We start from the raw sequence: 18,221 nt of genomic DNA, 5'->3' as shown, positions 1-18,221 counted from the left end.
GACCATTCCTTCAACCTCTTTTGACCCCCGGCACTGGATACAGGCATCCATATGGTAGAGGCTCTCTCAAAATATTTTAATAATAATGAAACTTGTGACTTAAGTATACACCATGGCCGTAATTTCCACAAACTGCTCCAAAACATCAGTCTGAATAATTCATAGCCATCGCGTATCTGTAGAGGCTTTTAAAGCCCCATAAAATCAAAACAAACCTTATGTTTTAAAATATAGGTTATAAAAATAACGAAAATGTAAACAGATATGATTTTTAGAGTAGCAAACATCGCAGCAGAGCCCAAATCTGAATGAACAGGGCATTTCAGCTATAAAAAAAGTTGTATAGACGGAAGGCAAAACTCTGGCCAACACAATTTATAGTTTTCTACAGGTACCACAGACTTCAAATGTCAACCCAAACTTTCTCTGAAAGCTTATTGCTAATACTTCAAGCCATTTGCTGAAATGGCTTTCCATTAAAATATTTACTGCATTTCCCTATTTTACATCTCTTTCTTAAAAAGGCAAATTCTCTGTTGAAATAAATATTTTCCAGCCAATTTACATAAAGGATTAAGGGGCATCCCTCTGTATAGCTCCAAGAAAGGTAAAGAGAATATACAGTTGGTACAAGCCATGATACGAATCCTGGGGCACTTGGCCATACATACTCAGGCTGTAGCTGAGGCCACCAGGGTGGAGGAAAGTGGAATAAAACCTGTCTAAAAACATGTGTGTTTGTTAAAAAGAAAAAGCAAGAAACGTTGAGGGGGTCTGAGGCTGCCCTGTCAAGCCAAATCCACACAGGCCTTGGTATTCTCAACACCTCCAAGCAGGCGCCTCCCCAGATGAAGAACGTTCACTGGGGTCTCACCGCGGAATTCATCACGAGCTTCTCGGCACGCCGTATCCCTCTGTCTCCCACCTGTTTGCACACGTGCCCCCCACCCTTGGCCCAGGTGGCCCCCTGCAGCCTCCCCACCTCTTCCGACTCACAGCAGCCACCTGCCTGACCCTCCGAGCCTCATCTGAAATTACAGCTCCTTCAGAAACCCTGGCTGATCCCACATGGCCTCGCTTCTCTCCAAACCCTCAGACCCTTTTATGAGGTGTCGCCTGTCTCTTCGGTGCTGGTCCTTTGTGTGTACACGGCTCATCCCTCTGCGGCTGGGGGCTACGTGGGAAGAAGGTCTGCTTTCTCAGCATCACTAGAGTCCTGCCTGGAGGCTCAAAGACCCGTGTGCATATAGCAGATGCTCAACGCAAATTCATCAGACTCGGCTGGACTTGGTACACCTTTAAAGGGTCAATACGTGATGCATAATGAAAATGATTGCAGTAAGTTCAGAACTGAGTGGCTTAGCGAAAGTGTGACTAAGGCATCGAAAGCTCGTTGAAATACGAGGAGCATGTACCACTCAGCACCTTCTGTGTCAGACGAGTAGCGTTTCCTTTCTCCGGGGTCACCACGTGGTTTGCAGCGCTGACTCAGTCCTCCCCCCGCCGCTCTGCTCCGGCCCCGTCCACCACCAGCACTGACAGCGCCAACCTGTGAATACCTAGAAAGGCAGAAACCCCCGTCAACTCATCTCTTTGTCTGGACACAGGGCTATTCATGGAAACTGCACAGTCAAGGTACCAATGAGTGTCAGAGGAGAGGGTGAACAAAACAATTGATTGTCCTTTTCTCCACGAGAGCGTGATTCCGAACAAAAAGCCTGATTATCAGACCACTGCCACAAAAATAGAAGGAGCTGATGGCATCTTCTGATGATGAACTGGAGGTTTTCTGCTAAATTCATCCTGAGTGTTTCCTGCCCGGGCATCCAGGTACCATATGATTACACTTGATTGGCTGGCCTTTGGACCAGGGGGTGTTAATTTATAGATTAGCCACATAGTGGCTTATGAATGGGTTGCTGGGCTCCCTTGGGCATAAGCCTCTGGGAGCTCAAGGACTCTGGCCCCCTGGGTTTGGAGAGAAATTTCTCTATCAGCTCAGCACAATCTGAGGAAGCGTGTGCAGGCTTGGGAGAACACCTCCGATGGTCTCGTCTTCTGATGGAATTCAGGAATCATCTGTTGCCTCCAGCTGACCATTTCCAAAGCTTCAAACTGTCATAGCTTATTGAAGCCATGAGCTGGAATTGGTGTGCACAGAACAAAGACAGGACGTATAAACCTTCATTCCTCTCATAAAGAAGTGCAGCACATTTTCTCGGCAGGCAAAGAGATAACGTATTGCAACAGGGATGCTCTAGTGAGATCAAAAATATAGTTTTTACCTTTTCCTTTTTTTAAAAATACACTTATGGTTGCAGATATAGAGCAAGATGAAAATAATGTGTGCAGACAACCAAGAAGGTCAATAATTCTTTAAATTATTTTTGCCCTTTTTATTGATCTAAACGCAGGAAACAAGGAGTTTCATCTGAGTCTGAGGCAGAAACACTCAGCTCTCTTTGAAGGACTCGGTCCAAGTACAAAGTTAGCAGAGAAGAAAAGAAAATACCCAGGGTCAGAAAGTGTGATGGATTATGGAACCCTCCTGCTTTGGGGGAAAAGATGGAAGGTCTATCTGTTGGTCCGCCTTGTATGGGGCTCTAGGGTGGACCGTTCTAGTCCACACCTCCTCACTCTTAACCTTGACCTTTGTTCTCTGGCTCCGCCTAATCTGTCTGCCTTTCACCCTGCAGAGTCTCCAAGAGTTCCTAATAGACTTTGTGCCTAGATTTTACATTATTTTTTTTCACATTTCTGTGTAGAATCCTCTCAACGTCAGAGAATGGGAAAATATAGGGTACAGTAGGGAAGCAGAAAGATGAGGGTCTCTGGTTGGAGGATCAAGCAGCGTAAACTTTTGGGAAAGCAGCTTTGGAAATGGTGCTGACTTTTGACTCAGACAGTCTGCTTCTGAGAATCCAGCCTAAGGAGCAAGCCCAGAATGTGAACACGTGCTCAATAGCAAGAAGCCCCCTGAAGCACCAGAGACAGCGCTGCTTCCTTGCAAGCTCCAAGCTTAGCAGGGGTGCAGCCCAGTCTCCAAGGAATGGTTGAGGAGGAAATCGATGACCTCCTGTGCTGATGGGCCCCTGTATTGGGCTGGTTCTCTAAGTTGACATGGAAATCAACATGTATGTATGTGTCGGGCACTTTGGGAGGCAGCATGCTTTTTAATCTGCACTCCAGCCCTATGGCGTTCTTACCATTACTATTGCTGTTTTCCAGCTGATAGAGGCATGAGAAGGTTACTTGAACCCATGAAACAAACTAAGTACCCACGTAGTTAGCAGAGCAGAGGTCTGCACCCAGGCATGTCGGTCCAGAGCTTGAGTATTTAACCACTTTCTTTTACTGCAAAAGAATCTCCCACTGCACACTTGCAGACACACCCTCATTCAGACTCATGGCCGTAATGAGCCTCGAGTTCCCCCCAGAGAAGATGGCTGAGAGCTACTGGTTTAATGGGGAGGGGCTCAGGGTCACCAGGCTCCCACTACCCCCTGGAACCACCCCCAGCCCCCAACCCCAATAGAGTGATGCTTCTTATGGTGATGTTTCTACCTACCTTAATAAACACTGTGCTCACCAGAACCAGAATGGAGATACTTTTTTTTTGGATGAATGAAAACCATGCAGGCTATCTGGACCTTCATTTTTATCATCACTTCATTCCTGAAACCTGCTCTGAACAGGCACCGTGCGGTGGGGACCTAATGCATGAGCTCTTTAAGGAGCCCAGAGCCCAGTCTAGGAAAAAGGCAAGTAAGGAGATGATTCTACTCCTCAGTGGGGATCTTGGAATGGGCACGAAATTGCAAATACGCAGGGGCTTCAGAGGTCATTAGCCCGTGTCATAGCCTCAGGTCCTGATTTTCCTTTTCTCAATGTCTTGCTCTCAATATTTTTTCCTACAAGGTATCACTTTCCTCAAAAGGCGGAATATACGTTAAGGTCTCATTAATGGAGGATTCTGGTTAGTTCATCCTGATTTAATTGACTCTTTTAGTACGTGTTCATTGTATGTTAATATTTAAACCAATTGCTTCTCCACTAAGCATTTATCAATTAAGCCTTAGAGAAAAAGAAGGAGAAAGGAAAAACCAAGCTGGACATTTTTTTTTTAAATTACAGATTATGTTTAAAGTGAAATACAAGGCAGAAAATATTTTTAAAAGGCACATTAAATAGACCAAGATGTCCGAAAAATTATTATATCACATGAAAATGTAACAACTGATATACTTTAGAATTCCCGGGTGGGCATCCAGTGTTAAAATATTTGCTTTGATCAGGAAAACCTATGTGTGTCTATCTGAACATATAATTCACAGAGCACTATTTTGGTCAATTTCCAAGCAATTGTCTCATGGTAGCAATTTTAAAGTTAAGCCCCCATGAAAACAGAGGTTAAAATCCTGTTGTCCCCTTAGAGATGAGCTGATGTCTCATAGGTGACGCAGCTAGAAAAAAATGTCTGTGACTTAAGGGCCCCTCATTACCCTCGATACGACTGGGGCTCATCGTCCTTTTCCAGAACACGGGAGGCAGTGAAGGGGATCAGGACTCGTTACCCCCAAATGTGACACTTTGCCAGAAGGATGACTTGGAGCTGAAGGTAGCCACGCGACAGCAGATGCAGGAAAAGCTCTCCATCCTTCCTGTCTCTGCCGGAAAGCAGGACATCCAGTTCCCCTGGTGGAGGTACCCCTCCTTCCCTTTCCCACCGGGAGGAGAATAACCACCACCGCTGGAGACAGGGGGTCGGTCGGCACCAAGTTGGATCCGCACAAAATAACCTTCCCTAAGAACCCTTAGTTTCTGTTAGTTTCCGCACACACTTACCTTCCTACAACTTACCACCCCGGGGAGCCCAAACCCCTTTGCCTTTGTCTTATCACTTTTCTGTTGCGAGGTTTCTAAGCTCCAAACTCTAACACCCCTTTAGGTCACCCACCCCGGTTCTCCTGGGCGTTTGTGTCTTGCATGTGTAAATGAACGCTGTTTTTTCCCCTCCTGTTCATCTGTCTTTTAACAGTTTGATTCACAGCCTCCAGCCACTGAACCTAAGAGGGGACAGGAAGACGGCTGTCCTTCCCCGACGTCAGCAAGGACATTTTTCAGCCAGGCCAGGTACAAAAACACTTGGATGAGGGCAGTGGAGAGAAAAGGGCGGGGGAAATCTGACTTGTTCTCTCTCTCTTTTTTTTTAATAGAGAACCCACAGTTCAATTTTATTCAGAGTAAAGAAAAAACAACTTTTGATCATACTAGAAGAAACTGAGCCCTAAGTTTGGAATCTGTACTGAAACTACACATGCAATGAGGTCAACATTCTGCTAATACAACTGATTTGCTGCTGCATTTGTGGACTGTTTTTTCTAATATTAACAATTAAAAACAAAGCAGTGCAACTAGTATTTGGAACAATGCTTATAGTGTGTTACAGCATCAGACACAAAATTTTACTTCTCTTCACACCACTGGTTCTCTTTGCATATCTGGGCTTCTTCTTCTTCAGCAAAATCATTTTTGATACTGAATGTCTTTTGACTCTCCTCAGGAGTTTTCCCCTTGATCATATCGGCAACAGTCTTGCAGGTAACATCAAGCAAATCTTTGATGTCCAAGTAGTTTGCTGCCTTTTTTAATGTTGCTGCATTAACATTTGGCAGGGGGACTGGATCATCATCTCCTTCATCATCCATTCCCAAATCTTCCAGCATGGCCTTAGTAGACACAGATTGTTTCACAATTTCAACATCAACTTCAAATATCTCTCCATCAGAGCTCTGCAACTTTATTGAAGGCATGGTGTTAGGACTCAAGGAGATGGAGGGCCAGAGGCTGATGAGAGCAGGGCAGCGTCTGCAAAAAGAAAAACAGAAAAGTGGAGAACAAGGCCAACCCTTTCCTTGTTCCTAATTGTGCCCCCTAAGTGCAGTGTCCCATCAGTCAGGCATTCTTTTCAGTACAGATCCTGGTACTTCATCAATGGTTAGAGGTTATTTCTGTTGCTTTGAGACAGTTTTCAGAACAGTTGTAAAAGGCAGGTATGCATCTGGGGAAAGCCATCCTTCCCGAGGACACCGGTCTGTCTTTTCTAAAAGATGAGCAGCTGTAGACATGGGGGTAGCACGGCCCTTCTTCAGCGGGGGAGGTGGAAACAGAGAAGCTCCACTTTGTAACAATAACTCACCAGGGAAGCACCGGTTTGGGGTTTAGTGAGAGCTTGACTCATCATTTTCTCTCACTTTTACATGTTTTTTCTTTTATTGACTATAAATGTAATACATGTTCACTGTAAAAAATAAAATCTTAATGCATACAATGTAAAAATCGAGAATCAAATTAACCTATAACTAACCCCCCAAAGATTATGACAGTTAATGATTAGGTGGATTTTCTTCCAATTCTTTAGCACTTGCTTTTAAATATTAGTATCAGGGTAGAGTTTTTGATCATTATTTCTTAATTTAACTCCTTCTCAAAAGTAATTGTCTACGCTTTCATATATTTTTCTACAGTGTCAATGTTAAAGGCTACACAACATTCCAGTGTATCCACTGAACGGATATATCAGCATGATTTTTGACTAAGACCCTATTTGGGAGTATTGAAGTTGTCTCCCTTTTTTGTTTTTTAATAGATGGTATTTTAAAATAAGTATTCATATATGTGAATACTTGCCTCATTTTTGAACTATTTCCTTATAGCAGATTTCGAGGGCTGGAGTTTCAGGATCAAACACATGGGGCTTCTATTTAAGGCTCGGGTGGGTCCTCAGCTTCACTGTCCCTTCCCTGGAGCAGGGAGAGGAGGAGTGTGGACAGAGACCAAGGCAGGCCTGCAGAGCTGCCTGTCCGCAATTGGTTGAGAACTTCCCTGAAGATTTGACCAAAAGTCTCCCCTGCCCCTTTCTGTCGTCTATTTCTTCACACCAGAAATTCTTTTAACAAGAGACAGTCTTTTATTACAAAATAGACATAGGTGTTATGTTTTAAAGAGTTATGGAGACGAAACCTTTAAACTCAAATCCTCATGGTTCGTGTGATACAGAAAGAGTACAGCGCTAAGCTCTTAAAATGAAAGGAATGTAAAGTTAAAGGGGGAAAAATGGGCACATAGAAAAATGAAACTGATACCTGTCCCAATGTTCCCATAGCAATTTTTGTGAGGAAAGAAGAGACATTCAGCCCTGCCTTCACAATAAACAAACAAACAAATGTATACTAGATTCTTAAGAATTAAAATTCACTTCCTAAATATAAAAGCTTAGAAGAAAGAAACCAACGAAATTTGAAGGTTTCATACCTTAAAGGGTTTAAGGTCCTTATACCATATGTACAGTGTTATAATAGCATATAAAGGTAGACCATAATAAGTAAAAAATATATGCTATAAACACTAACACTTAATAAAACAAATATTAATAGCTAACAAACCAACAAATGATATAAAAGGATCATTAAAATGATAATAAAGGGAAGCAAAAAATAAGAAAGTAAACAAAGAACAGATGGAAGGAACAAAATAAATAGCAAAATTATAAATTTGAACCTAACCATCCCAATAATCCCATTAGGTTAAGTGGTTAGGGATATTAGGCTGGCTTTCAAAAGCGACACCTAACTATATGCTGACTATAAGAAATACACTTTAAATATAAAGACACAAATATATTGAGAGTAAAGGACAGAAAAAGTTCTATCATGCTGACAGTAATAAAAAACAGCTGGAACATTACTATCAAAGTCAATTTCAGAACAAAGACTATTAACAGGGATAAAGACATTTATTTCATAATTATAAAAGGTCAAAGCCTTAAAAGAAAATAATAATCCTAAACATTTTGGCCTAATAATAACACCTCAAAAATACATGAAGCAAAACTGATAAACCTGGAAGGAGAAAAAAGACAAATCCATAATTATATTTGGAGATTTCATCAACCCTCCTTCAATAATTGACAAAAACAAGTAGACAGAAAATCAGTAACGATGTACAAGGCAAGAGTAGAATAAATATTCTATTCAAGTACACATGAAACATATCCCAAGAAAGACCATATTCTGGCAAAAGAAAAAATATTAATAAATTTAAAGAATTCACGTCATACAAAGTAAATTATCTGACCACGATGGAATTAAAATAGAAATCAGTAACAGAAAGAGATGTGAAAACACCCAATATTGGTAAATAACATAATATACTTCTAAATAGCTCATGAGTGAAAAAGAAATCAAGAGAAGTTAGAATGTATTTTGAACTGAATAAAAATAAAAACACAATGTATCAATGTTTGTAGAATGCCAAGAAGAAAGATCTCAAATTAATGAGCATAGCCTGCCTGTCCCTTTGGAGGAGCCCCTTAAACATAAAGAAAGTGGAGGGAAGCAAATAATAAAGACTAAAGGTGAATCAATAAAATAGTAAGCAGAAGAAATAGAGAAAATCAATCAAACCAAATGCTAGATCTTTGAGAGACATCAAGAAGATTAATCTCTACCATGACTAAGATCACAAGCAAACAAGAGAGAAGATATTAATAACTATTATCAGGAAGGAGATAAGTGACATCACTAGAGATCATAAAAGATATTAAAATATTAAAAGAAAATCAAGGGGATATTACACAAAAATTTATGCCAATTAATTTGACCACTTAGATGAAATAGACAGATACTTGAAAGACACAAACTACAAAAGCTAACTCAGTAGAAATAGGTACAATAATAGTCCAATGGTTATTCAAAAATAATAAAAACCATTAAAAAACCAATAAAAACAAACAAACAAAAAATAATCATTCAAAAATTGGTAGTTAAAAATCTTCCAAACAACAGCAACAAGAACTCTAGACACAGATGTCTTCATTGGTGAATCTACCAAACACGTAAAGAAGAAATGATGCCAATTCCAGCAAACATCTACCAATACATGAGAAATTGGAGGATGAGGTGACACATCTGAATTAATTTGTGAAGCCAGCATTGCCCTCTTACCAATAACAGACAATGATGGCACAAGAAAATAAGACTACAGACCAATATCTCTTATTAATAGAGTGACAAAAATTCTAAGCAAAACGTTAGCAAATCGAACCCAATAACACATAAAAAGGCTATTTCACTGTGGCAAAGGGGTTCATCTCACCAATGCAAGGTTAATTTAACCCTCATAAATCAAAGTAAGAGACCATATTAACATACTAAAGAAGAAAAACCATGTGATTTTACCAATAATCACAGGAAAAAAAAGAATTTGACAGGAAGTTAGAAATGGAGGACACTTCCTCAGTGTAGAAAATTTCATGTGAAAAACCCGTAGCTAACATTACAGTTAGTGGTGAAACACTCAATGCTTTCCCCATAAGCTCAGGAATAAGACAAGTATAAAACATCCGAGTTAGAAGAGAAGAAGTAAACCTGTCTTTATTCACAGGTGATATGATTGTCTGCTTAGAAATTCTGATGAAATCTGCTAAAGGGCTACTAGTACTATTAAATGCATTTGGTAAGATTTAGGATACAATTCTTTCTCTCAATATTAGTGATGGGGCTCAGGGAAGGAGATCCCAAAATATGCCATTTTGGCACATTGATTATTTTGAATTAAAGTTATGGAAGAAACAGCCAGTGCAAGAAGAACACTCTGACCTTTGTCCCGCAGAAAGCAGGAAATAAATCTCCCAGGTGAGAGTTACCCTCTGTGAACCAAGAGGTAGAAAGGCATCTTTATCCCCATAGAAAGGGGATTTAGGGCCAAGAAGCCTCTATAAACAAATCTTGTTACTTTTCTACCAGTTTACCTCAAGCCTGAACCCCCTTTTCTTGTCACTTTCTCACAAGTTTATTATTTCTTTGTCTAAATGATGTAAAAAAAATCTGCTTAGTTTACTTCTTTGAGTTTATATTTTTATGAGCTCCTTTATATAGACTATTAAATTTGTTTTTCTCCTGTTAATCTGTCTTATGTCAATTTAATTACTAGACAGGCCAAAGTACAGAGAAAAGAAGAATGTAAATGCTTTCCTGCACTACAGTGGCAGCAAACTCAAAAATTGAAATAAAATATCCTTTAAAATAGCATAAAAATATGAAATATTTATGGATAAAAATGACCAAAGATGTGGGAGAACTGTACACGGAATGATATTCTTAAAAGAAATTAAAAGGTATCTAAATAAATGGAGAAATAGCCCATCCATGTGTCAGAATGTATTGTTAAGGTGTCAGTTCTCCCCAGTTAAGGAGAGCTTTCTTAAATTCGACACCAAAGGCACAGCTTATAAAAAAACAAATTGACAAATCAGATCTCATTAAAATTAGAAACTTCTGCTCTTTCACAGACATTGTTAAGAGAATGGTAAGACATACCACAGATTGGAGGAAAATATTTGCAAAACATATATGTCATAAAACACCTGTGTCCAGGATATATAAAGTATTTTCAAAACTCTAAAATAACTCAAAATTCAGAAGTCATATACTATATTTGGTTCTAGAGAAATATGGTGGCTGTAGAGAAGGAAGAGGGTCTAGAACCTGGTACTCTAAAACGTCTCTGGATGGTGTCCTCACGATACAGTAGATGTGTCATCGTTCCTCTTTTTGATACATTAAGTGTTTCATCTTTTTTCCAAAAACAAAAATAATTCAAACAGTAGGTGCAATTTGTTTGGTTAAAAGACTAAATGGAGGTAGAAGAAACCTAAAACAGCTCAAAGTGTTATTAGCAGAAGTTTACTACGTGGACTATTTATAGGGATTTTGATTAGGTGATTATCAAAGTCAGGAACAACTACAGGAAATTCTCAAATGGAGACAATCTATATGTGAAAAGGGACGGTGAACGAAAAGAACCACGTGAGGTAGATGTGAAAAATCACTAAAAATAACCTCCAGTTGCTGTGGAATTGAGACCTAGCTCTAAGTCGGACAGCAGCTTCCCTTCAGGAGAGGATATTTTAAATTTTTATTTATTTTTATAAGACAGTTGTTATCCTATAGAGGAAAAGAATCTTTTTCCTGTAGAGCAATCCTGTACCATATACATTTATGGTTAGCAAATATGTAAGCCTACAAGAGAAAAACATCATGTTCAGGGTTTCTAAAGAAACTGAACATTTCACATTTCTGAGAATATTTAAGAGTGTGCCTTTCTTTTTTAATATTTTATACAAGCGTATTGATTTCTCAAAATAAATAGTCTGTTTAAATGCTTCCGATCTTCCAGCACTGAAATATAATTTGCAGAGGCGAAACAGTGAATAGTCATTTAACTGTGTATATTCTGTATGCTCTCCAGGCTGTGCTGTAGCCTTTGGGGGAAAACAAAGAAATAGAACATATGATTTCTGCAGACAGAGTTTACAGAATGTTAAAAAGTTAAATAACGATGCAAGGGATGTAATGAATGAAAATATGATTAAATGCCAACAAACTAATATAGGCTATAGGTAATAAATTTGGCAAACTTAAAAGAGAACAATGTTTGCTCTAGGGTAGAACAGTTATGAGCAGAATTTACATAAACAGGGAAGAGAATTGAAGTCTTGGAAAAAGCATGGTTAGAGATGGAGTGATGTAAATGCAGGGAGAGGTGAAGGACAGTTGAGTTGACCGATTCCGCTGGAGGAAGAAACATAAAGCAAGTTGGAGGGACACTTGGATTGTGGGGAAGGACCCAGGAGTCTGAATTGGTTAGACTCAAGCTGAATCAATTAGCTTAGTTCACCTCTCTCACTGAAATACCGCAAGACACAGCATAGGTATTTCTAATGAAATTATATCCTATCCACAGTTCTGGGATGAGGTCCTCCCTGGAATACCAAACGGAAGCCAATTAGAACAGCTCAAACAGTGCAGTCTGGGACTTTTAGATCTTCCAATACCTCAGTTATCATGTGTGCAAACAGAAAGAAAATAGAAAGAAAGGAAAGAAATGCCAGATTGAAGCTGCTTTCATAAACGGTTCACGGAGCTCTTCTAAAGAGTACGTTCCGGGGATGCTGGCTTTGCTGCGAAGTCCAGATCAGAATCGTGACATTGTCGGCTCAGGATGCTTGCTTCTGAGGCGGGTGCTGTGCGTGTGGCTCTTCCTCGGAGGAGGATGAAGGCAGCGGTCTGAGCCGCAGGAGACGGGAAGCCGGGCCCAGGACCCTGCTTTGCACAAGCGTCCCAGTGGCTGCGGAGCTCCCCGTGTTAACTGCCACTAACAAGGCAAGACAGTGAAGGGGGAAACACCGTGCACGTGACTATTAAATCAGCACCAGCGAAGTCGGTTTACTAACTGTGGAGGCCTGTTTCAGCCTCTGGTCACTTCCTGAACTCAGGGCCACCTCAGCACTTGCTAAAGATTACTACCACGTTGTTGAAAGAAATCCGTAGGTAAAGAACCAAAAACAATTGGATGTGGTGACCACAGCAGTCCATCCATGGTGGCGATTTTAAAGAGCCCAATTATTGGCTCAGTTTTCTGCTTTTCTACCTTGTCTCAACAAGCTGTAAAAACAAGGTGATACAGAGAGGAATTACAAAGAAGGTCACCTAGATAAAGGCCCAGGATATTTGTTTGTACCATCCTTTTCTCAACTCCACCTCCAAAATTATGAACTTTATTTCATGGTTTCAGAAGCTACATGAATCGATCAATGCTCAGGGTAATGAATTAGAAGATAAACGAGACATATCTTTCAGAGTCAATATATTTTATTTGTTTTATTAACAGAGTGTTTTAAAAAATTCATACTAAAAGTTTGAAATATACTTCAGAAATCATAAAAAAAATAAAAATGAAAATAAGCTGATAAATGGAAATGGGTCTTCCTAACCAAGTTTTTAAAGAACCCCAATACCGCATTGATTTCTTAAATCATTTACTATTCCCAGGAAACCACCACCCAACGGCAGCCTCTTGTTTTATCCCAAATCCTGTGCACTGGGTGTCAGTTGCTCTCAGCCTAAGGTCCTTTCTCCATCCATTTGTCCTTTCAACCTTTCCATCCATGTGGGACTTCTTCGGACAGCTTTTGGGGAAGTAGAATGGATATGGGCCTTAGAGACGTGTCAGCTGGCTGTCACCGGGAAGATAAAGATACTAACTCACTTTGTCAAGCAGAACTCAGCCTTTGAAAAGATAAATGTGGACCGAGGCCCATCAGGGAACCAGGAACTAACCCCAGGAAAAGGGAAACTAAAGCCAAGCTTGTCAGCCGGACCACCTGTGCTGGGCGCCCTGGTCCCCTCTGGACCCCTGTCATCTGCCTTTTCCATCATTTTAGCATCTCTCTCCTCACACTGACCACTCTGGTCCCCAAGATCTCTAGTGGGCAGGCAGTTCACAGCGTCGGGGGGTAGTGTGAACTGGGGGCCACACAGTCCTTTGTACCGTGTCACCCAGAAGATGGGGGCAGCTGCTGAGTTAGGAGTAAACGTTAGCTCTGTGTTAGCAGGTGGAAGTCACATCCGGGAAGCATTTCTGTGCTTGGGTCTGGCGAGAGGAAAGAGTGATGTGTTGATCTCTTTCTCTTGCTCTGTCGGCAAAGCTACCAAGTTAATGGCCTTTCCCTATTTATAACTTGCTCTTCATATTTTATGATCCACGATTACTGAAGGCATTTAGGGACTGCATTTCTAAGTATCTTGCATGGAGTTGGCTGTGTCTTCAAAGCACTGCGTGGGACAACTCTTGTCTTTTTTACAAAGAGTAACTTTGGACCGTGGTTCAGCCGGTTGGCTTGACCTTGCCTTGAGCCGGGCACTGTCACGGGCTGGAGGAGGGGGGCACCCAAGGGTTTGCTTCCGAATCCAGCCTCCCGGGCTGCCATCTCCATGCCAGCCCGGCGCCCGGGCTCCTGCTGCAGCTGCTGTCGAACACTGCTCTGCAGATAATGACTTTGCTGGGTTGGCAAATGGGCTGAGGTCTGCCTTCGACGTATTCTGCTCCCAGCTCCAAGTGGCAACTTCTGGAAAGCAGAGGAATGCTCCAACAGTTGCCGCTGTGGGGTTTGCTGTTAAGTCATGAAACACTGACGAGGCGAGAATTCAGAGCGTGGAATCTTGCGTGCTTCGCTCTTTCTGTTCTGTGGAGTTCAGGGGGCTCACACTCATAGGCTTACGTGGACATATATCAAAAGCAGCTACGTGTAAACACCGATCCACTCCAGAATGGAAACTTTACCCTTAGAAAGACAGGCTTTCGCCCTTCAATAAAACACTACTATAATGTTTTCCCAAAGACGAAATGAAATTGCTCCTAACGTTGGAAGCGAGGTCCAGGAGAATTCCGCAATGCAGGGCTCTTCTCTACTCCTAATCCATGTTATGAAAGTCTCACAGTCCCTTGTTTTAGAGCTTGATCTCACAGATAAATTTGAGGGGAAAGAAGTTTACAGAAAAAAAGAAAGAAGTGTGTTTATGCACATGAATTGGGTTGGAATTAAGACATAATGCAGTACTAATGAAACAACGAATATTTACTGGGCATCTGGTTGGCGCCCATTACTTGAAAAATAAGGCATAGCTGTGATATCAGATTACTCCCGAAGCAAAGACGCAAACAATTAGAGACAAGTGTTTATCTTTGGAACAACGTGCCCGGGTGGCTGGGAGCCAGTGGAGATCAGAGGACAGGAACAGATCTGACAGTCTGGTATCATCCGTCACTAAGGGTACTTCTGGACCAGAATTCTTCGTATATAATTCCAATCGCTGGCCTCACAACTGCAAAAATCAAATAGGTCACCCTCTTTGAATTTATCGTTGCCAGATCTTTCACAGAGGGGCGGTGAAGACGCATTTGCATGTTTACTGAGGAAGCCAGGCCTCCTGCAGGAAGACGCCAATTTGCTTCCTATTTGGGGCCATTTGCTGGTTCACTGCTTTCCCCCAGGTCCCCAGATTTCCACCTACTGGCTTCTCTTTCCTCACTCCCATCACTTATTCTCCCACTTGTGTTCTTAGGCCCCAAGGTTGTGCCTGCAGATTAGATAAGAGATTCTCCAGGTCTCTCTGAAACAAACATACATGGTTTTATGTTGTAGGAGGGAGTTTTGAATTTTATTACAAGATAATATTCTTTTTTTTAAACTTTTTATTTTATACTGGAGTAGAGCCGATTAACAATGTTGTGATAGCTTCAGCTGCACAGCAAAGGGACTCAGCCATCCATATACATGTATCCATTCTCCCCCCATTTCCCCTCCCATCCAGGCTGCCACATAACACTGAGCAGAGTTCCCTGTGCTCTACGGTAGGTCCTGTTGGTTATCCATTTAAAATATAGCAGTCATGTCAAAATACAGTGTACATGTCAAACTTATGGTTACCACGGGGGAAGGATCGGGAGAAGGGATAGTTAGGGAGTTTGGGATTGACAAGATAATATTCTGAGGTAAGCCAAACTGAGATAATGGTAGAAAGCCTCCCACAGTAGCAGGGAGGTTCGTTCTGAAGTCGGGGGGTTAGATCTGCCTTCTCTGACACCTGTGGGAAATTTCCAAGACATGTGCGGTCAACCTAGCCAAGCCTGTCTGCCTTGGTTCTGGTTGGCACTTCTACAAGCTGGTGAGATACTGATTTGTTTATCTCTGAGGAGGGATCTTCGGAGGATCGTCTGTCTCAGGCATCACCACCCTCCACTCGGCAGGCATCCGACTCTTGGATTCGTTTATAACCCAGGAATGAGCACCCGCTGTATGTCAGACATCATACTAAGTGCTGGGGGTTCTGAAGGGTTAAGTCACATGCGTGCCTTCTTGGGTAAGGAAGGTAACGCCTTTCCGGTCCCCACACAGAACTCCTTTAGTCTTCAGAACTCACTACACAGATTTTGCATTTATTTCTTGAAGTGAAGTCTGAATGGCCCTTACCTCTTGAAGACCTCACTTTTCACTACCTTGATTTGCTCTCTCCCATGGGGCTTTCCTATACGTGGATCTTAGCTTTTCTCTAATATTCTTAAGTTGCTGCTCAGGTTTTATTTTCTTACAATCGAAGTGGCATCCTGGGATTCTGACTGCTTTAGTTAACTCTCACAAATAGTCTCAATCCCCATCTCTTCTTATTTCAAAGCTCTCCTTGTCAGGCTCCAACTAAGTTCCGATTTCAGACCCGAGGGATACCGCAGCTCTCAATTCACGGTAAGAACACAAATAGCAGATGTCTTCTGAGTCCAGTGCAAAAGTACACGTTTCTTGACTCAGGCTGTGCATTCCACACATTACTGAGTTCCTGTGGACTCAGCTCAGAAGGTCATCCAGAATTATCCTCAGAGGCTCAGAGGCTGAAGAAGATAGAAAATAATACACCAATAGTTTAAAAAAAAGTTCTTGTAAAAAGACAATGCTAACAAGTAAAAATGGAAGATTGATTCTCAAAATCTTTTCTACTTGTCCTGAAGAATGTATTATCATCCATAAATCCTAAATCAGAGAAGGATGGCTATAAGTCTCCACCCTACCATTGACTGAAGGATGAAACTAATAACCAGATTCATTTATAGATGATGTTTGACTCCAAAGATAATAGTTAGCCACTCTTTGCCTTCCCTGACAACAGACTAAAGTATCACATTTTAAGATGCAGCATAAAAAAATTTGTAATCTTTAACATGAACATTTTTGGACACTGAAGTATTATGAAATCTCCTACATAGCTTGAAGTTCTAAGTTACGTAGTGGAGATTTAAGTGTAGTTTTATCCAGAAATGGATGGCTTACTTCTCAAAATTCTGTATAATGCATGCTAACTGGCTCGCAGACATTGGATTCCATTTGCTTGACTCCTAGATTTTGCACTGCTGTGGTTTTAGGAATAGATTTTTGAATTGCTTGATATTGTTCAATATTTTCTTCCCATTCAGATAGGTTACCTAGCCAGAGGTCATTTTTCCAGCCATACTGAAGATTAATCTGACTTAATGAAAATCAATCTTTTACTTTTCAGGGGCTCCGAGCAGGACCAGAGGTCTAAGCTGCAGCGAAATCTGAGAAGGAAACATGTTGGCAGCCACCAGGTACTGCTGATGGAGAAATAGATGGTGCATTGTTTCCTTTCTATTCTGTTGATGCTGTTTCTAATATGTGTGATTGTTTCTGGACTAGTGAGTCTGGGGGCAGCTCTGAAATGGATGGACATCTCTATGGAGTGTGGCTCTCTTCAGAACTATTTAAACTTAGCTCATTTTTCTTACATAGTGACTTGGAATGTGTGAGTCCCATCATAGATAGATAGATAGATAGATAGATAGATAGATAGATAGATAGATAGATAGACATATCTAGATAGATATCCCTATTTATCTATCTATCTAGAGAGTTGTATCTATTTTCCCTAATTGGAAATAGCAAGGAAAGAAACAGTATCTATTGTTTTTACCGTATGTGTGAAAAGAAATTTAGCCTGCCTTTTCCTCCCATTCCTTCTTCTACCTCCCCTGATGATTCTGTTTCATTACTATCACCTTGGATTTTAGGCCCATATTGTTATATAAGATTTGTGTGATTAAAGCTTTAAATCCATCACAAGCCCTTAATAAATGGCATTATTATTATCAAGTTATGATTTTGTCTTTCAAAAAAGTTATTTGCACAATTTTCTAACAACACTCTTTATATAACTGGTTTCATTTGTTCCTATTATTTTTTTCTACTATATTTCCCCATTCCTGAATTAGTCAGTTATTATCTCAATTGGCAAAAATATACATTTTTCCAGGAGAGGTCCATTGATGGTATGCTTTATACACCAATGAGAAACACTATTTTTCAATTCATTTGCATATGATAACAACTTGGAAATCTTGCACTGGAATAGACAGAGCAATTTGGTGTAGTGTGGACACTACTGGGTAGTGAAGAAGGGGAGCCTGTTTAACTGTAACTGGATATTCATGAATTTTTTTTCCTTTGTTTGCCTTAAAATTAAAAATTCTCAGATTGGAAATTGTTACCAGTTTATTCATTTTAATTGGTACTTTGTGAGCTTTTGTGCTCTGCACTTTACTGGAAAAAGGTTTCCTCTATTAATTTGAGAGTCCTATAAACATTAAACTGCATTTATAGGACTGTCTTCACCTTTCCTCTCATTTCCTCTCTCTTTTTCTTACCCTTTACATTCCTTCAAGTTCTTTAAATTCTCAAAATTCTTCCTAGAAGAAGTAATTTTGGAATATCTTTAACATAGAATTCCTGTTTTAAAAATTTTTATCTGAATTCC

General features: G+C 40.7%; 1 protein-coding gene across 1 annotated transcript; it reads right to left on the bottom strand.

Moving 5' to 3' along the window:
* Window positions 1-5,465: 5,465 nt before the first annotated feature.
* LOC112062371 (S-phase kinase-associated protein 1-like) lies at window positions 5,466-5,813 on the bottom strand. The gene has a single exon (XM_055089056.1). The coding sequence runs from the start codon at window positions 5,811-5,813 to the stop codon at window positions 5,466-5,468; it is 348 nt and encodes a 115-aa protein (XP_054945031.1).
* Window positions 5,814-18,221: the final 12,408 nt, after the last annotated feature.

This window comes from Physeter macrocephalus, chromosome 12, assembly GCF_002837175.3.
Source record: "Physeter macrocephalus isolate SW-GA chromosome 12, ASM283717v5, whole genome shotgun sequence".
NCBI classification, from domain to species: Eukaryota; Metazoa; Chordata; class Mammalia; order Artiodactyla; family Physeteridae; genus Physeter; species Physeter macrocephalus.
This window is presented reverse-complemented; position numbering and strand designations above follow the sequence as displayed.

Excerpts from the sequence above, each read along its gene's own strand:
- LOC112062371 (XM_055089056.1), bottom strand. The coding sequence starts at position 5,813 with ATGCCTTCAATAAAGTTGCAGAGCTCTGATGGAGAGATATTTGAAGTT.